Genomic DNA, 20,063 nt, shown 5'->3' with positions numbered 1-20,063 from the left:
CTGGGGCGGTGCCATGTCCCCATGTCCCCTCAGGGCACAAAGAGCAGGCGGTGCCACTGTCCCCATGTCCCTGGGGGTGGTGCCACTGTCCCCGTGTCCCCTTGGAGTGGTGCCACTGTCCCCATGTCCCCTCAGGGCATGAGAGCAGGCAGTGCCACTGTCCCCATGTCCCCTGGGGTGGTGCCACTGTCCCCATGTCCCCTCAGGGCACAAAGAGCAGGCGGTGCCACTGTCCCCATGTCCCCTCAGGGATGAGCAGCGTGCCACTGTCCCGGTCCTCAGGCATGAGAGCAGGCAGTGCCACTGTCCCCATGTCCCCTGGAGTGGTGCCACTGTCCCCATGTCCCCTCGGCACAAAGGCAGGCGGTGCCACTGTCCCCATGTCCTGGGCGGTGCCACTGTCCGGTCCCTAGGGTGTGCACGCCCGTGTCCCTGGGTGTGCCACTGTCCCCATGTCCCCTCGGGGCACAAAGGCAGCGGTGCCACTGTCCCCGTGTCCCCTGGGGTGGTGCCACTGTCCCCATGTCCCCTGGGGCGGTGCCACTGTCCCCGTGTCCCCTCGGGGCCCCGGGCAGGGTGGCAGCTGTGCAGCCTCTCCCCGGTGACTCTGGGCGGATCTCTCGGGTTGTACTTCAGCGAGGGAACTTCTGAGGGCAGCACAGGCCACACGCTGCCTTGAAAGGCAGAAATTTCGGGGCGGTGCTTCCATGGATTTCCTCAGAGCCTTGGGGAAAAAATAAAAAAAAAAAAGAAAAAAGAAAAAAAGAGAAAGAAGGGAAGATGTGGCAGCAATGAGGTGTCTGCTGGGGAGATCAGCTGGGAAGCAGATCCATCTGCTCTTTGGAGAAGGACAAAAGAAAATGGTTTTCCCTCTCAGATGCCAGGCTGTGGGGAAATACCAGAATATCAACCAGCTTTATTTTTGTAATATTTGGGGTTTTAATCTGAAGCTGTCTGTGAAAAAAATATAATAATAAAATAAATGCAGCTGAAGAAGAGGCATCAGATGAATCCTGGGCTGTGTCACAAACAATGCTTGGAAAATCCTGCAGCTCCCCTTTGGCTCCGGGCCCGTTTCCCTGCGGCAGAGGGACAGGCAAGGGCAGGATCCAGGCGGGATCCTGGAGGGATTCAGGGCAGGATTCTGACAGGATCCAGGGCAGGATCCAGGGCAGGATCCTGGAGGGATTCAGAGCAGGATCCAGGCAGGATTTGGGGCAAGATTCAGAGCAGGATTCAGACAGGATCCAAGCAGAATCCTGACAGGATCCATGGCAGGATTCAGACAGGATCCAGGGCAGGATCCTGGCAGGTACAGGGCAGAATCCAGGCAGGATCCTTACAGGATCTAGGGCAGGATCCAGGCAGAATCGAGAGCAGTATTCAGGTGGGATTCAGACAGGATCTAGGGAAGGATCCAGGCCAGATTGAGGGCAGGATTCTAGCAGGATCCTGACAGGATCTAGGGCAGGATTCAGGCAAGATTCAAGCAGGATCTGGGGAAGGATCCAGGCAGAATCCAGGACGGGAGCCAGGCAGGATCTGGGGCAGGATCCAGGCTAGGATTCAGACAGGATCTAGAGCAGGATCCAGGCAGGATCTGGGGGAGGATTCAAGCAGGATCCAGGGCAGGATTCAGACAGGATCTAGAGCAGGATTCAAGCAGGATCCAGGCAGGATCCAGGGCAGGATTCAAGCGGGATCCAGGCAGGATCTAGAGCAGGATCTGGGGAGGATCCAGGCAGGATTTGGGGCAGGATCCAGGGCAAGATTCAAGCAGGGTCCAGGGCAGGATCTGGGGCAGGACTCAAGCAGGATCCAGGCAGGATCTGGAGCAGAATCCAGGCAGGATTCAAGCAGGATCCAGGTGGATCCAGGCAGGCTCTGGCCGGAGCAGGGCTGTGCTGTTGGCAGCTCTCATTATCCCCGGTGGTGCCCGGGGGTGCCAGGCTGCCGGCGCTGCCCTTCCGAGCACCTGGGCCGGGCTCCCGCTGCCATCTGTGCCATTCCTGTGCCATTCCTGTGCCATTCCTGCCCACCCGGGGCTGGCACGACAGGAGGATGGCAGGAATGACGGCAGGAGCTGTGCTCGGAGCAGGGCTGCCTTCCCCAGGGAGAAAGGATTCCTTGCCGTCGTTGTGGAAGAGTTTATTTGGGGTTTTTTTTGGGGGATGTTTTCAGGAATTACAGCAATATATTCATAAATACCTAATTACTACAGTCAACAAATAATATATTACATTACAATTAATTCCAACAAGGTACAATTTGAACATGTTTAGGGTTGGGTTTTTCTCCTTTTTTGGTGTTATTTTTGTTTTCTTTCACAGCATCCAGCCTGCCCCCAGCAGGCTCTGCCTTCCTCTCCTTCCTCCCAGCCCTTCCAGGCTCTGGCACAGCTGCTCCAGCAATTCTGCACGGACACAAATTCTCACCACAACCCCAGGATGGGGGGAAAATTGGTCCAAAAACCCAGAATCCAGGCTGGTGAGGAGGGAAAATCAGCACAGGAGCTGCTACAAAGCGAGGCTGCATCCCAGCCAGGCTCCTCAGCACGGCGAGGGACAAATTGCCAATGATTTTCCATCCCTGCCTTCTTCCCCCTCCCTCTGCCACGGCACACAGGAAGGGAAAGGAGCGAATTTTGCCGTGTTAAAATTCCCTTCGAAGCCCGGAGCTGGCAGCGGCGAGGCCAGAGGCTGGCGAGGCAATTGGGGATTTAAAAAAGATTAAACTAATTTCTGTCACAAGGGCATTTTGCTTTTTAATCTTGCCCAGCTTTTTTTTTTTTTTTTGTGTTTGGTGAAGCCAATGAGAGAGCAGGGAGCAGGGGGGGCGTGGGGGGGTTAATGCTTTCCTTTGCCAGTGCAACGAGGGAATTTAAAGCAGGAAGCAGAGGTCACCTTTTCCCAGAGATGTGAAGCTGGTCTCGTGGCGAATTAAAAACAATTTCTAATAAATAATTTAAAAATAACAATCAAATAAAAAAGGCTCTCCCCGGGGGAGGGGAAGTGGGGCACACGCTGGTTTTTAGCAAGTGGATAAAAATGGCACCAAGCCTGACCCTGGTGGCACCAGGACATCCCTGCCCGCCTGCGGGCACAGCTCCTCATGGATTGTCCCCAAAGTGCCACCAAGAGACCCCACAGGACCCGCTCTCCCTGTGCCCACACTGCTTTAGAGCTGCTCTGATTGTCTTGGTATTTTTGGGGGTGACAAGGACACCCCAGTGCCACCCACCCTGAACCCTCCACCCCTCTCCATGCAATTCCTTGGGATTTTTCCTTTGGCAGATGGAGCCTGGGCAAGGCTCAGACACCACCCGGCACTGTGACACCCACAACGACCCAGCTGGAGCAGGAAAAGCCCCAGAAAGCAAAAGAAAAAGGGTAAAAATAAAAAAAAAACACAGAAAGGTGGAAGGGCTCAGCTTCTCGAGGGCCTGGTGGTGGGACAGGACCTGCCCCAGTGGAAAAGGGGATTTATTTTTCCTGTGTTTCAATTCTTTATAAAACATTTCAATATCTTTTCTGGCCCGACCAGCAGCAGTACAAACACTAAAAGCGAGTTAGTCCTTTTGCCAAAAGGAAAAAAAAAAGAAAACAAACTGGAAAGAAAGCAAAAACAGGGAGGGAGCAGGAAGGGGGGGAAAAAAAGGAAAAAAAAAAAGCAGAAACATCTTAAAAAAAAAGGCAAGCTTTTTATAACAATAATTAAAGCAATAAAAACATACAAAACTTTGTTGTTTTTTAATATATATACACAGTACAAGGCTGAAGCACCTTTTTTTTTTTTTTTCTCTTTTTTTGACGCCTGTTCAATCCCAAAGCCGGGGTGACAAAGTGACCCCACGCGTGTCCCTGCCCCTTCCCCACCAACCAGGAACAAAAAGGGACCTTCAACCAGTTTATTGACTTTATTTTTTGATAGCGAAGTGCATTTCCAGGGGGAGCCCCGGGCTGGGGGTGCCGTGCTGGGAGCGGGATCCGGCAGCACCCGGGGCCCCGCCGGGTTTAGTGTTGTCGGTGGAGTCTTTTCATTGTATTTTCTTTTTTTTTTTTTTTCTGTTTTTTTTTTTTTAGAAAAAAGAACCAAAGAACCAACAAAAATGAGCGATATAAAGTGTGGGTGGGTGGCGGGGGGCGCTTCAGAGCCCCCGGAGGAGGGGACAGGAGGGGACATGCCGGGGGCTGCTGGCCGTGGGATGGGCTCCCGGCTCCTCCCGGCTCCCGTTTGCTTCATGCATGGCACATTCTCCATTTATTTATTTCTCTTTTTATTTTTTTTTTTGTTTTGTTTTCTTCCTTTTATTATTAATGATTTTGTTGTCATGGTTTGGGCTTCATCTTCTTTTTTTTTTTGTTTTTTTTTCCCGTTCGGTTTTTTTTTTTTTTAAATTTTATTTTCGTAGCTTCAAACCTCCCAGTGAAAAATATTAAATATTCAAGGTAATAAAATAGATTATTATTTCTAGACTATATGTTCGGCCTGGCCCAAGGAGCGTCACCTGGGATACCCCTTGAAATAACCCCTAGACCACTGCATTGCAGGCAAGGCAAGGCACTTCCGCAGGTGATCCAGCTCGGCTTGCAGGCGCTCCCGCTCCGACACCATCTTCTGCTTCTGGCTCCTCAGCTCCTGCAGGCAGCAGGGATGGCAATGGTCAGACAGCTCCAGGGGAGGGGAACGGCAGGGGGAGAGGGTGAGGAGGGGGCTGGGAGTGGGCAGTGAAGGGAATGGACAGGGAATGGGGCAGTGAAGGGATGGGCAGTGCAGGAAACAGGGAATGGGGCAGTGAAGGGATGGGCAGTGCAGGAATGGGGCAGTGAGGGGATGGGCAGTGAAGGGAATGGACAGGGAATGGGGCAGTGAAGGGATGGGCAGTGCAGGAATGGGGCAGTGAGGGGATGGACAGGGAATGGGGCAGTGAAGGGATGGGCAGTGCAGGAATGGGCAGTGAGGGGATGGGCAGTGCAGGAAACAGGGAATGGGGCAGTGCTGGGAGTGGGCAATGAAGGGAATGGACAGGAAATGGGGCAGTGAAGGGATGGGCAGTGCAGGAAACAGGGAATGGGGCAGTGCTGGGAGTGGGCAGTGAAGGGAATGGACAGGGAATGGGGCAGTGAAGGGATGGGCAGTGCAGGAATGGGGCAGTGCAGGAATGGGCAGTGAAGGGAATGGACAGGGAATGGGGCAGTGAAGGGATGGGCAGTGCAGGAATGGGGCAGTGAAGGGATGGGCAGTGCAGGAAACAGGGAATGGGGCAGTGCTGGGAGTGGGCAGTGCAGGAATGGGGCAGTGCAGGAAACAGTCATGACAGGGAATGAGCAGTGCAAGGAATGGACAGGGAATGGGTGCTACAGGGAATGGGCAGGGAATGGGGCAGTGCAGGGTTTGGGATATAGGAGGGGATGGGCAGTGCAGGGAATGGGGCAGTGCTGGGAGTGGGCAGTGAAGGGAATGGACAGGGAATGGGGCAGTGAAGGGATGGGCAGTGCAGGAAACAGGGAATGGGGCAGTACTGGGAGTGGGCAGTGCAGGAAACAGTCATGACACGGAATGAGCAGTGCAAGGTTTGGGATATAGCAGGGGATGGGCAGTGCAGGGAATGGGCAGTGCAGGGAATGGGGCAGTGCAGGAAACAGGGAATGGGGCAGTGCAGGGAATGGGCAGCGCTGGGAATGGGTGCTGCAGGGAATGGGGTAGTGAAAGGATGGGCAGTGCAAGGTTTGGGATACAGCAGGGGATGGGCAGTGAAGGGATGGGCAGTGAAGAGATAGGCAGCGAAGGGAATGGGATATAGCAGGGAATGGGTACTGCAGGGATGGGGCAGTGCAGGAAACAGTCATGACAGGGAATGGGCACTGCAAGGAATGGACAGGGAATGGGCAGTGCAGGAATGGGCAGAAAATGGGCAGTGCAGGGATGGGGCCGTGCAGGAAACGGGCACTACAGGGAATGGGCAGTGCAAGGAATGGGCAGTGCAAGAAACGGAATGGGATGAGAAACGCACTACAAGAATGGCAGTGCAAGAATAGCAGGCGAACATTGCGGAAATGGCAGTGCAGGAAATGGATACAGCAGGAATGGGCACTGCAAGTGGGACACAGCAGAATGGGCAGTGGAGGAAACAGGCCACAGAAATGGGCATGCAGGAATGGGCAGTGCAGGGAATGGGATACAGCAGGGAATGGGCACTGCAAGGTTGGGGACACAGCAGGGAATGGGGCAGTGCATGGATGGGGCACTGCAAGGAATGGGGGCTGCAGGGAATGGGCACTGCAAGGTTTGGGATAGAGCATGGAATGGGGAACTACAGAGAATGGGCACTGCAAGGAATGGGATCCCCTGTGAGATGCTGAGCTCACTAGATGCTCTCATGAGGGATGTGTGTGCTTGGGAAATAGTGGGGGAATAGGGTGGGGGGCAAGGAATGGGAACTGCAGGGTTTGGGATATAGCAGGGAATGGGGAACTGCAGGGAACAAGCACTGCAGGGAATGGGTGTTACTCAGGATGGGTGCAATGCAGGTAGACAGGTGTGCTGTGGGAGGACTGGGGTGCCCAAGAAGACCCCAAGAAAGCTGGGTGCCCACAGAGCCTGGTGCAGAGGGCATGGTGTGCCATAGGGATGGGGTGCCCAGGGGATGGGGTGCCCAGGTGGATTGCGTGCCCAGGGGATGGGTGCCCAGGGACTGTGTGCCCACCCCCACTCACCGCCATGCTGTGTGACAGCTGCTCAGCTGTCAGGCTCAGGGTGTAGTGCTGGGCCTCCAGCCGCCGGCACTGTGTCTGCAGCACCTGGCGCTCCAGGTTTTGTTCTGCAACAGCCAAAGGACAAGGGCTGAGCACGGCTCCTCCAGCTCCCTGCACCACCCACGGAGGGTGCCAGCCCTGCTCTGGGCTCTGCCCAGCCAGCAGGGATTGCCCCCAGCATCCCAGAGCATTCCCAACCCTGGCACTGCCTGTGGGGAACCTTTAGGGAGGACACTGGGCAGCTGTGAACACACTGATTTTTCATGCACACATTAATTTTTGCGAAAACAACACTGCCTGTTGCTTTCATGCTGCTCCTGCACTGCTGGAGACCCCCCAGCGCTTCCCCAGCCCATCCCAGCAGAAACCAGTGACACCTCCCAAATCACAAACCGGCATTTCACCCTCCCTGCCCAACACCCCTTACCCTCTATATGTTCCTGGTAAGCTTCAAAAATTGCCTCGATCCCTTGCCACTTGGGCCTGGGGTAATCCTCCTCCTCTTCCTCCTCCTCATCCTCCTCCTCCTCGTCCTCGGAGGCGGAGTCCCGGGGCAGGGGGGGCAGCGGCCGGGGTGGTGCCTCGGCCGTGCCGTTGTGCGGGGCCAGGCGGGAGGGCGCCTGCAGCTCGGGGATGTTGTAGTGGATGGACGAGTCCAGCTTGTGGTTCTGCTCCGCCGCCGTCCCCCCTGTGGGCAGCCACAGTCAGCCCCTGCCCGCTCCCCTCAGCCCCTCAAGGATTAATTCCACCCTTCCCAGACTTTTCGGGGTATTACCGGTGGGTTTTTATCACTCCTGGTGCGCTGGAAAAATTTTATTTATTTCAACCACTCAATGGAGTGAGTTGGGAGGCTTTGGAGCTGTATTATCCCTAATTTTTAGCTCCAGCAATGAGGCTGCCAGTGCCAAACCCTGGTGGGGGCAAGGGGGTGATATCCCCGTACCCAACCAGCCTCCTGCATCCCTGCCTCTTTTCCTGGACATCAGGGAGAATTTCTTGATTGGCAGGGTTGTGAAACACTGGAAGGAGCTGCCCTGAGAGCTGGTGGAGTCCCCATCCCTGGAGGGATTCAAGGAGGGCTCAACGCAGCACTCAGTGCAGAGTATTACTCTCCTCTATTACTTTAGATTTGTAAGTTAGGCCTGTAAGGAAGTTATTGTTTTGTGGTATAGTAAATTCCTTAAGGATCCCTTGCTAAATTAAGTTATCAATTAAGTTTAAATGCTGTTAAGTTTAAGTGCTGTTAAATTTAAGTTAAGTGCTGTTGAGCCTTTAAACATAACCTGTTGATCAAGTCCAGCCTCAGTTTAGAACAGAGATCTACTCTGAACTGGTGACTCAACACGAGGGTCTTCCAACATTCCTTTTTGTCCTTACCCTTTCCTCTCCTTTTGTTTCCCCCTCCTCCAGCCTCCACACAGATTATTTGGGGTTTATTTATTGACTTGGCAGTTTTGTTTGCTTTTCCTCAGAGTGCTTTAACCATCCAACAAACAGGAGAGAGAACCTTGCCAACGAACTTTGCTGTGATCCTGGTTTTACCCTAAACCTGGCTTTGCTGATGATTCCTTAAGTGACTTTAATTCCCAACAACTTCCAACGTTACCTTTGTGCTTCTGCAGCGCCTTCTGCGTGGACTGCAGCACCGACTCGTGGAACTGGTGGGCAAACTCCTCAGCAATGAAGGGCTCCCAGGGCTTGCTCTTGCCGTTCATGCTGTGGGACAGCGGCACCGGGATGTCCTTGGGCAGGGGACCCCTGACGTAGCTGAGGATGCTCAGAGCCTTCTTCCCTGGGTGCCCATCGCTCAGCCGGGGCTTCTCCGGCGCCGTGCCCGACTCCTTGGGCCTGCCTGGCTCCTGGGCTCTCAGCTGCTCCAACCTGGAGGCTTCTGCCACCTTCGGCACCTCCGGCACGGAGACGGCGATGCCCACGGGTTTATCCAGGTCCAGCAGGAGCGGAGGCACTGGAGGCTCTTTGGGAAGAGGAGGAGCAGTTGGCTGCAGCCAGGACTGTGTGTGCCCCTCAAGGCAAAGCTGTGCCCCCCAACCCAAGACCCAGGAAAGGGTTGAGGTGCTTACCAGTGCTGGGGGCACCGGGGCTGTCCCGCGGGGAGCTCTTCACCACCACGGCGGCCGGCGTGGTCTTCTGCTTCATGGCCTGGAGCATCTCCACCAGCTTCTCCTTGTCTGCAGCATGGGAAGCTGAGCTTTAGTGTAGCCTCAGCTCAGCAGAGCGAGCTCAGGGCCCCAGGCAGATCCCCCAGAGCACCCCCAGCCCCAGCGTGCACAGGGCCATGGCTGTTACCTTTCCTCTTCTCGGCGCTGATGTGCGTGAGGTTGAAGATGGTGAGGAAGCGCTTCTTCTCCTCGAAGTTGGGGCTGTTGTTCATCTCGTCGGGGCTGTAGCGGGTGGAGAGGGGCAGGCGGGGCGAGGGCGTGCGGCGCTTGTTCTGCACCGTGGGCGGAGAGGGGCTCCGCTCCCGCAGCATCCGCCGCCGCTTGCGCCGCTTCTGGCTCAGCAGCTCCTCCTTCTGCTGCTGCGTGGTGAGCCCGAAGAGCTGCAGGAACTCCAGCTTCTGGGGCGAGCAGGGGGACAGCAGAGCAGGGTCACCCCCCATCCTTGCCTTCATCGCCATTCTCATCACCATGCTCACTGCCATCCTCATCTTCAGTCCTATTCCCATCCTCATGGCCACACTCACCCCTGTGGCAATCTCCATCTCCATTCCCATTCCCATCCCCATTCCCATCTCCATTCTCATGCCCATTCCCCTCATCCTCATTTTCATTCTCATTCCTATCCCCGTCTTCATCCCAATCCCATTCCCGTTCCAGTGCCCATCCTTACTGCCATCCCCATTCCCATCCCCATCTCCACCCCATCCTTATGCCCACCCTCATCCCTGTTGCAATCTCCATTCCCATCCCCATTCTCATCCCCATTCCCCTCATTTTCATTCTCATTCCTATCCCCATCCTTATCCCACCCCCATTCCCATTCCCTTTCTCATCCCCATTCCCCTCATCCTCATTTTCATTCCCATTCCTATCCCCATCCTCATCCTCATCCTACCCCCATTCCCATTCCCATTCCATCCTTACTGCCATTCCCATCCCCATTTCCATCCCCATCTCCATCCCTATCCTCATCATCCCCATCTCTAACCCCCTGGTGCCTCTGCACACACATGGGCATGGTGGCTGTATTGGGCACTGAGAACTGGTATAAAGGAGGAGCTGCTCCCCCAGGGGACAGGGAGGGGACAGGGGTGCCACCAGTACCTCAGAGGACGTGTCCAGCTTCAGCGGGGGCTGCTCAGCCACGCAGCGGAGATGGGCCCGCACCTCCTCCTCGTCGCTGTCGTCACAGGAGTCATCCAGGTCGTAGTAGTACCCTGGGCATGGGGAGAGGCTGTGTGAGGCTGGGAACACCTTGGGGACCTGCTGGGACCCTGGGGAACCCCATTGGGGATGGCAGGATGTCAGAGAGGAGTGATGTGGGGAGTGCAACCCAATGGAGCCCTGTCCCCTCTCCACCAGCTGTGGCACCTCGGAGGGCATCGCCCATCCCTGTGCATCCTCTTGGCATCACTCTGGGATGGGTGGCAGGGGGTCAACGGGGCACAGGCTGGGGACACTGTGGCAGAGCCCCCATCCCACTGGAGCGGGGACAGCAATTCCAGCCCCTCCCAGCTCTCTGTCTCCTCCTCACCGCTGCTCTCATCCCCACTCCATCAGCCCCATCAATATTTAAAACCCTCTTATTAGCTCCAGTTCATCATTTATTCATGGAGCACGTCTGCAGCGCAGCAGGGTTTACCGGAGCGCTCGGAACGTCGGCATCCCCGGGAGCCCCCCGGGAGCCCCCCGGTGCCAGGGGGGACACCCCTGCTCCCTCACCTTTCTCACGGGCCTCCCGCCGCCGCCGCTCCTCCAGGTCCAGCTTGCTGACCAGCCTGCGGTGCTGCTGCACGAACTCGTCGTAGATGTACATGGGGTCCTGGGCGCGGGGCTGGGGGGGCCTGTAGGGCGAGCTGGGCTTGCTGGCCTCGGGGAACGGCGTGCCCGGGGCTCTCTGCTGGCTCAGGATGCTCTGAGTGGACTTTTCCAGCTCAGCTAGGAAGGGCGTGTGGGTGAAGGCCCCGTGCTCCGGGGCGCCGGGCTCCCGTCCCGGCGGGTATTTCTCCAGAGCATCCCTCTTCCTCGGGACCTCCTCCAGCTTCTCCGGGCAGAAAACCCTCTCCACCTTCACCAGAGGGATGCCCTGGCGGCCGGGCTCGAAGGGCGCCGGGTGGCTGTGGAGGGCGTGGGGCTCGGGGAGGCGCCGGGGAGGGTCGGGGGGGCTCTCCATCAGCGAGACGGGGTTCCAGAGGGACGTGGTGACGGGGTGGTGCTGGGGTTTGGGGGAGATGAGGGGTGGGGGCCCGCCAAAGTGCTGCCCTGGCTCCCGGCTGCTCGGCTCGTGGCGGCTCGATCCCAACCTGCAGGGAGAGGAGAGCACCGGTAAGTGAGGAGCTGGCACTGCCAATGGAGAGCTGGCAGCGCTCCAGCCCTGGGGGATTTTGGGGGAAAACACGCCAGTTAGGAACACCCAGAGGGGTTTGTGCACGTGGGGCTGCCACACTTGTCCCTTCCATGCCACAAACCTGAGGGATGGGGGCAGAGTTAGGGCTGTGCATGGGCGGGTTGAGCATGGATGTGGCTGCATCCCAGGAGCACAGGGCTGGAGACCCCAGCCTTGACCCCGGCGTGGTGACAAGCCAGCCACCAGCCCTGCCACAGCCCCGTGGCGAGGGCAGCACCCCGGCACAGCCCTCCTCTGACAGCAGGAGCCGGAGCCAGCCCGTTACAGGATAAATATTTCATGTGCCCAAGCTGTGCATTTAACACTTTTCCGCTCCAGCGCCCCGGAGCTCCGCGCGCGGAGCAGCGAGTTCAGCCCAGCGCCGCCACGGAGTCACCGCCTGCCCCCCGGGATCCATCCCTCTGGCCCCACTGGATGCAGGAGAAGGATGGGGATGGAATATCCCCAGCTGCAGGTGTCTGGGGGTGACCTTGCTGCCTCCTCTCCGCTCTGGGGTGGGAGGAGCGGATGGGAAGGGAGCCCGCGGCGGGCGCTCGCCTTTGTGCCGCCCCGTGATCCGCTCCTTATTATCCTCGATGAGCCGCGCTAATCCCCTGGATACCCAAAAATAACAAAGGGAGCAGGCGGCAGAGCTGCCTGGATGAGCCTGCACCGCTTAAGTGCTCAGCCACGGGGGCGAGCAAGGCCCTGTCAATCAATCCGGGGCTGTGGGCACGCTCTGCTGCCCCCCAAACTGCCCGGGCTTGGCACAGGTGCCCCCCAAACGAGGCATCCACCGCCCAGCCCCGCTGCCTGGGAGGGGGGAGCTGCAATTAGCAGGGCTGGTGGCTGGGCAGCACCTGGCCACTCGCCGCTGGCCCCCGGCCACCGCCCGGGCTCGGCGCCTGCCGCCGCGCAGATGTCGGGCACCAGGAACGCCTGGCGCTGCCAGCACAGCCGGCCTGGCTGGCACTGCGTGGCAGGAACCCGCTGGCACCGGCCAGGCACTGTGGCTTCGGCTCATGGGATGTGTGAGGGGCACAGGCGAGGGGTGGGGGATGACTGATGGGGGGCAGAGGAGGGTAACGGGGTGGGCACAGCCACAGGTTGGGGGGAAAATCCTATAAATCGTCATATCATGGCATCATGGAATGGTGTGGGGTGAAGGGACCTTAAAGATCCATCCTATCCCAGCCCCTGCCATGGACAGGGACACCTTCCATAAGAGCAGATTGCTCAAAGCCCCATCCAACCTGGCCTTGGACACTTTCAGGGATGAGGCAGCCACAGCTTCTCTGGGTACCCTGTGCCAGGGCCTGCCCACCCTCACAGGGAATAATGCCTTCCCAATATCTCACATAACCCTGCCCTCTTTTTATATAAAGACATTCCCCCCATCCTATCATTCCTTTCCCTTCTCCTCTCCAGCTTAAGACACGGATATTCCAGCAAGGACAGCAGTGACACGGGAAAAACAGCTCAGTTTTGGGGGAAATCTCCATCCCTGGAGCAGGGCTGGCAGCATCCCATCCCTACCTGGGGTGCTCGGGCCGGTGCTCGGGCTCAGCCTGGCTGGGGGCACGCCCTATGTCCAGGTGCTGCTCCAGCACTTGCTGCCGGAACTCCGACACCTGGGACTGCCGATCCTCCTTCTCCTGGCGCAGCCGGCGCTGCCGGGCCAGCCACTTCTCCTCCTCGTTGGTGCGCTGGATGAGCAGCGCCGTGGCCGCGCTGCTCCCGGGCAGGGGGAACACGCTGTGGTTGGGGATGAGGCTGGGCACGGGGTGGTGGGAGCCCGGTGGAGGGTGCAGAGGGTGCTGGATGGGCTTCGGCGTGGGCAGCACCGAGTCCTTGAGCTTGTCTGCGGTGGAAAAGGGGTGATGGAGAGTCAGGGTGTGGAAAAGACGGGGGGATTTTGGGGTGAGCAGGGATCTGGAGCTGTGGGGCAGCCTCTGGTCAGAGCTCAGCTCAGGGGGCTGCCAGCCCAGCTGCTGAGCATGCACTGGGCACGGTGCCAGGCCAGCCCGAGTCAGATGGCACAGGCACTGCTGCCACAGCTGGGCTCCTGGCAAAGCAATCTGGCAGCCAGGACAGCCCATCCCCATCCCCAGCCACCTCCCGGGGCCACCAACCCCCTCAGCTTTGCCATCTGGAGGGAGAGGGGAGCAAGGCAAGCTCTGGAAGATGGGCATTACGGGCATTACCTGCTCTGCTGGGCGCCAGCGGCTCCACCGGCTTGCCCCGCTCCTCGGCCGGGTGCCCCCGCAGCCCGTGCAGCTCTGCCACAGGCAGGAAGGGCCCCTCCATGGCTTTCACCATGCTCAGCTCCTTCTCCCGGGCGCGCTCCCGCTGCCTCTCCAGCTCCCGCTCGCGCTCCTTCTCCCGCTCCCGCTCCAGCTCCTTCTCGCGCTCGCGCTCCCGTTCCCGCTCCTTCTCCCGCTCCCGGTCGGCTTCTCGCTCCCGCTCCTTCTCCCGCTCCCGCTCCCTCTGCCGCAGCTCCTCGTCCATCTGCAGCCTGCAGACAGAAAAACAAAAACAAAAGCACCAATCCCAGGCATCCCCCTTGGAGCATCCCACTAAAATCAACCCTGGATGCCTATCAGCATCCCCTGGAACAGCCTTGAACCTCCAGAGAATCCCCAAACAATTCCTGCAGCACTCCCAAATCCCTAAGTCACCTGCCAGCATTCCTAGAACACCCCAAAATCACTGCTGGTCCTCTGTCAGCATCCTTTGGAGCTCCCCATCATCCCCTCACCATCCCCATCCTTTGGAGCTCCCCATCATCCCCTCACCATCAGCACCCTTTGGAGCTCCCCATCCATCCCCATCCTCTGGAGTTCCCCATCCATTCTCATCCTTTGGAGCTCCCCATCCTCCCCATTCTCTGGAGACCCCCATCATCCCCTCACCATCCCCATCCTTTGGAGCCCCCCATCCTCCCCCCATCCATCCCCATCCTTTGGAGCTCCCTATCCTTTGGAGCCCCCCATCATCCCCCCACCATCCCCATCCTTTGGAGCCCCCCATCCTCCCCCATCCATCCCATCCTTTGGAGCCCCATCCTTGGAGCCCCCATCCTCCCCCATCCATCCCCATCCTTTGGAGCCCCCCATCATCCCCCCACCATCCCGTACCTCTCGGCGGCGAGGCTGGAGATGCGCTCGGACTGCAGGGCGGACAGGGACGAGTGGGAGAGCTCGGGGGGGTACCGGACCCCCGAGAGGTGCAGGTGCATGGCCGAGGGGTGCAGGGGGGGCAGCGAGCCCGGCGCTGGCAGCGGGTAGAAGGGGGACCTCAGTGCTGACAGGCAGTACGACTCATCCATCCTGGGATGCTGGGATCTCAGAGGGCAAATCCCCCCAGTTCTCCCCTCCAGGAGCCAGATGCCAATAAGCCTCCCCAACAAAGAAGTCTTAGAACACGATAACTGACTCCACAAAGCCAGGCCCAAACTGATTAGAGCCCCCTATGCTGGCCCTAATCTGATGCTTACCCTACTACCATCTGCGAGAACTACGACACCAACTAACTCTAGACTTGGTGGTGCCCCAACCACCTAGAAACTGCGCCTTCATCCATCCCCACTGGGAGAAAGGGATGGAGAGCCCCAAAATGCCCTTCAGTGCTCCCACCTCCCAACACGCCAAAGCTCAGCTCATGCAGAGGTATCTCCCAAGGTTTGGAGTGCCCACCTGAAGGCAGGATGAGGGAAGGGGTGGTGTGCCAGGTAGCTGGGGTGGTAGTAGGCGGCGGCGGTGGCGGGGTCGAGGCCGAGGGGCGGCAGGGAGGACATGCGCAGGTCCTCGGCCGTGTGGTAGGGACGGAAGCTCCGCAGGTAATCCTCGGTCACGGCGCTGGGAGGCACCACGTGGTGCACGGGCCGCTGCAGGCTGGGGGGCAAGGAGATGGTCACCATCCTCCCTGTGCCCCCAGGAGATGTCACCTCCCTCCCCCAGGTGGGAGCAGAGCTCGCAGGGGACACCCTCGCCCTGCGACCATTCCCATCCGTTCCGAGCAGACTCACTTGAGAGGAGGGAAGCGGGAGTCCTGCACCACGGAGCTGGGGGGCAGCCCGAAGGAGTAGGGTGTCCCCAGCAGGTGGGAGGGCACGGTGGGACCCCCTGCCTTCTCCTGGCTCAGGGGGGGCTCCGAGATGAGGCGCTCGCGGCCGGCGCTGCTGCTGCTGCCTCGTGACCCTGATTCCTGCTGCAAGGACAGGGTGGGCATTAGGGACAGCAGGGGATGGGGAATCACTGCTGTGTCCCTCAGGAGGTCCCCAGCGTGCTCTGGCTGCCACCAGCACCCAGGGAAGGATTCATCTCCTGCATCCAGGCTTTGGAAGGGCAGCTGGAGGGGTGGGAGGGTCTGGAGGCAGCACTGAGGGGCCCCAGTGGGAAAGGAGGTGCTGAAGCCAGGGCAGAGCTGAGGGCAAGACACCCATTACCTGCTTGGAGATTTATGGCTGCTTTGTTCTCCTGGGCTATTAATCACCCGGGGAGGAGTGACACGGCCGGGGGAAATCCAGGCGGCCTTTGATAAGGGCCATAACCCAGGGGTCAGCCCACAATCCCCTGGCAGCAGCACCCTCCCACAGGGCCTCAGCTGCTTTCCATCAGCCTCCAGCCCTGGTGTCAGCATGAAGGTCACCCCCTCCAGCTGGGGAGGGACCCCGAGCAAAGGGGAACAACTTGGGGTGACAAGAGACCCCACAGGATCTGACAATTAGTGGGGCGACCCCACCAAAAAGACAAGTCTTGGTTTAAAAATGATGATTTTTCATCGCACCTTCTCCATTCAGCAGCATGGGAGGAGGAGGATGGTGGCACCCACAGCATCCCCCATCCCGTGCATCCCTCCCCATCCCATCCCATCCCATCCCATCCCATCCCATCCCATCCCACCCCATCCCATCCCATCCCTCCAGGGCAGGGCCAGCCCCAAGGTCGCCACAAAGGGTGAGGTGTTCCCCCATCGTGCAGTGTCAGACAGACACCCCCACACTGGGTTAATCCGCACACCGGGGGGGACACGGGGGGCACACGGGGCTGGGGAGCACCCTGACACCCCACACACCCCTCTGAGCTCCCGGGAATCCCGGTTCCATTTATCTCCTCCCTCTCGCCCCCGGCGTTTCTCATCCCCTAGCCTGCCTCTCTTTGTGGTTTAATTAGTCTTTCCAAGTGGCATAATCCCCCCGGGAATCTGCTTGTAGCATGCTGGAGGAGAGGAGAACCACTAACGATGCTTCTTAATTAGCTGCTCTCCCCCCTATCCCTCCCTCCTCCTCCTCCTCCTCCTTCCCTGCCCTCCCCTCCGGATGGTGACAACAACGGGGGACACGCTGTCAGCACAGTGCCAGCTCGGGGACACAGCAGGGAGGGGAAGGGACCAAATGTGGGCAGCACATACACGATACCCCATACCCTCCATCCTTCAGGGCAGCCCCAAAGCCAGCCCTATGATACCCCATACCCTCCATCCTTCAGGGCAGCCCCAAAGCCAGCCCTACCTGTCTGCCCTCGCTCCTCCAGACGCCGTTGACCGTCTTGGTGGGGGCGATGGTGACCACGGGCGGCGTGCTGGGCACGCTGTGTCCCCCCGGGGGGACAATGATGGGGCCCATGGGGCCACGTTTGGGGGTGCTGGCAGGGGAGCTGTGGTTGGTGGCTGGAGAGGACACCGGGGACGACTCGCTGCTCAGTGAGGAGCCTGGAATTCAAGCAGAGATTGAAGAAGTTAGGGGAAAGGGAGGTAACTGGATGGAGACACCCTCTGGAGGAGCTGGAGGATCTGAGGGCACTTGGAACCCTTCAGGGCTGGGATGTTCAATTGGGGATGTTTCAGCTTTCAGGATGCTCAAATGAGACACTGGGCTTGGATGTGGACCCCAAAATCTGAGGCTTGGATGTGGACCCTCTCTCTCTGAGAGAGAGAAAGAGGCACAAAGACCACAAGGGCAAAAAGAAGTGAGAAGCAATGACACCAAGACCCTTGGGGACACCAAGAGAGAACCCAGAGGCTGAGTGGATGGAGCTGCATTGCTCACTGCAGGGAGCAGGGCTGAGGCACTGGGATGCACTCAGGGTGTTCAGTGTCCTGCCAGACTCCCAAACTGGAGGAGATTCCCCATCTTCCATCCCAGAAGTTCCCAGTGGTGCCAAAGGTGGGAGGGGGCAGCCTCTTGCTCCCACCTAACAGGGACTGCCAAACCCTCCAGTCCCACAGAGCCCCTTGGCACAAGTGACACCGATGTGATGCCGGCCCCAGACAGCCACATGTTCCCAAGGCAGACCCAGAGACTCCTCAATGCAGCTGCAGGAGCTGTCAGGGACAGGCCAGGGCCTCTGGGGACACTGGGATGAAGGAGGGACTCCCTGAAACCCCTGGGCAAGGCTTTGGTTTCATTTGCATAACACATCTGTACTTCAAGTTACCCCCAGCCCAGGGATGCTGGCCATATTTCCAAAGGGAAAACAGAAACGGAGTCAAGGTGGAGAACAGGAAAAGCAGAGAAATCCAAATTCCACATTAAGCAGGGCACAGGGAGCCTGGTGTCTGCTCCACAGAACATTTCCCATTCCTCAAACCCATCTGGGCAGCCTGGGGGGCTCTGAACCCCAAACTCTGCTCCCTCCATCCCAGAGTCTGGGTCAGGGGGAGATTCCAACGTGCCAGCAGGGATCAGCTGAGGAGTGGGCTGTGGTCACAGGATGGGGTGACAGCGATGCTCCCAGGCAGTGAGCAGGGCACAGAGAGAGGCCTGAGTGTGCAAGGCATGTCCTGAGTGTGCTGGGTGTGTCCTGAGTGTGCAAGGTGTGTCCTGAGAGTGCAGGGTGTGTCCTGAGTGTGCAGGGTGTGTCCTGAGTGTGTCCTGAGTGTGCAGGGTGTGTCTTGAGTGTGCAGGGCAATCTCCTGAGTGTGCAGGGTGTCTCCTGAGTGTGCAAGACATCTCCTGAGTGTGCAAGGTGTGTCCTGAGTGTGCAGGGTGTGTCCTGAGTGTGTCCTGAGTGTGCAGGGTGTGTCTTGAGTGTGCAGGACATCTCCTGAGTGTGCAGGGCATCTCCTGAGTGTGCAGGGTGTGTCCTGAGTGTGCAGGGTGTGTCCTGAGTGTGCAGGGCATCTCCTGAGTGTGCAGGGCATCTCCTGAGTGTGCAGGGTGTGTCCTGAGTGTGCAGGGTGTGTCCTGAGTGTGCAGGGCATCTCCTGAGTGTGCAGGACATCTCCTGAGTGTGCAAGGCATCTCCTGAGTGTGCAGGGTGTGTCCTGAGTGTGCAGAGTGTCCCCTGAGTGTGCAGGGTGTCTCCTCACCTTCCCAGTGAGCAAGGCCACTCCCCTGAGTGTATCCTGTGGGCACAGCAGCCACTTCCAGAGCGTGCCAGCATCTCCTCACATTACACCCCACCTCATCCCCTTGCCCTCTCAGGCCACACAACGCCAGGAGAGAGCCAGGGGCTGGGAATCCGGGGGAAGCAGGAGCATCCCCGGGCTGCAGGGTGGGAAGGAAGGATGCTCCAGAAGGACACTCTGTGGAAGGATGCTCAGCAGAGCAGAGGCCGGGAGGAGCATCCCGCTGCCCTCCCTGATTAGCGATCCCCGAGTCGCTCCGAATCGCTTTCATTTGAAGAGCAGCGAGGCTGGGGGAAGGAGAAAGGCTGTCCCCGACAAAGGAGGCCGATTTGACACCCACTGAAGTCTATCTTGTCAGCGCAAGGCCAACAACAATTAGCAGCCTAATCCCCTCTGAGCTGGGAAGCCATTACTCACCACGCGATAGCGTTAACAATCAATACCATCACAATGAGCCCGGCAATTAATGAAGCTAAAGTCTTACTTCAGAACCTTAATTCTCGCTGTGTGGCTTTAAACGGGAGGGTTTGTGATCGTTATAATTAACTGGTGGTATTCAGCCAGGAGTTAGTCAATGAAACTAATCTGGATTGGAGATGACAAGAGGCACAGTGTGATGGTGTCACCTTTGTTTTCTGACCTCCCGCTTCCCCGCTCGGCGATAGCAGATTAGCAGCCCGGGCTGACAGGCAAATGTAATTAACAGCTGAGACCCTGACGGAGAACTGGGAACAGAGGAGGGAGGGAGGGGTGGGATTAAACCCACCCTGAGGACAGCCCCGGGCAGGACAAGAGGCAGCAGCCCCCGGGCAGGCGGTGGCTTTGTGGGGCTCTGCTGGGAAGGGGTGGGTCAAGATGAGCCCTGGTGGTTTGGGATGCTGTGGAGCAGCAGGAGATCTCCCCAGGGATGTGCCAGCACACCTGTGAGCCCATAAAGCTGGAATAAAACCAGTGATCCTGCGTGGATCCGGCATCTGCCACAGCAGAGCATCTCCCGAGCTGGGAAGGGGAGTGGAGGGAGCATCTCCCGTTGTGGGAAGTGGGTGAGGATTTCAGGGAAAAGCAATTCGATTCCTGGTGCTAAAAACCACAACAAGGAGAAAAAAACCCTTCCCAACATACACCCAAACCCACACGGATCAAAAACCTCTGGGATGAGGCACCCAAATGGGCAAGGGAGGAGTTTTTGCAAATAAACCATGCAGGTGTTAAGGGGAAATCCAAAGGGAATGTGGCTGCTTCTCTCCAGTGCCACAAAATCCATGCTCAAACCTGCTGATGTCCCTTGGGCACAGCACAAGGAGGGCACAAGCTGTGGGGTGGGAGAAGGGGAAAAAAAAGAAAAATAATTCCCCAAACTCAATCAATCGCTCCAAAGGAAGCAGATGGGTT

General features: G+C 58.2%; 1 protein-coding gene across 4 annotated transcripts in view; it reads right to left on the bottom strand.

Annotated features, from left to right (window-relative positions):
• Positions 1-3,901: 3,901 nt before the first annotated feature.
• Positions 3,902-20,063, bottom strand: part of GSE1 (Gse1 coiled-coil protein) — a 107,369-nt gene continuing 91,207 nt past the window's right edge. Inside the window, exons 4-17 of one of the 4 annotated variants that reach the window (XM_064723178.1) lie at positions 16,834-17,033; positions 15,349-15,530; positions 15,017-15,214; positions 14,459-14,650; positions 13,526-13,836; positions 12,858-13,182; positions 10,658-11,238; positions 10,040-10,152; positions 9,063-9,333; positions 8,837-8,959; positions 8,362-8,730; positions 7,183-7,443; positions 6,717-6,820; positions 3,902-4,638 (exon numbers count right to left, since the gene is read on the bottom strand). In XM_064723178.1, coding sequence (XP_064579248.1) covers positions 4,504-4,638; positions 6,717-6,820; positions 7,183-7,443; positions 8,362-8,730; positions 8,837-8,959; positions 9,063-9,333; positions 10,040-10,152; positions 10,658-11,238; positions 12,858-13,182; positions 13,526-13,836; positions 14,459-14,650; positions 15,017-15,214; positions 15,349-15,530; positions 16,834-17,033 — 3,365 coding nt within the window. In that variant the 3' untranslated portion in view covers positions 3,902-4,503. The remainder of the gene's footprint in view (positions 4,639-6,716; positions 6,821-7,182; positions 7,444-8,361; positions 8,731-8,836; positions 8,960-9,062; positions 9,334-10,039; positions 10,153-10,657; positions 11,239-12,857; positions 13,183-13,525; positions 13,837-14,458; positions 14,651-15,016; positions 15,215-15,348; positions 15,531-16,833; positions 17,034-20,063) is intronic. The other 3 variants (XM_064723180.1, XM_064723179.1, XM_064723182.1) reach the window with 3 other exon arrangements.

Source organism: Zonotrichia leucophrys, chromosome 11 (assembly GCF_028769735.1).
Source record: "Zonotrichia leucophrys gambelii isolate GWCS_2022_RI chromosome 11, RI_Zleu_2.0, whole genome shotgun sequence".
NCBI classification, from domain to species: Eukaryota; Metazoa; Chordata; class Aves; order Passeriformes; family Passerellidae; genus Zonotrichia; species Zonotrichia leucophrys.
Note: the sequence above shows the minus strand (reverse complement) of the source record. Positions and strands in the feature narration are given on the sequence as shown.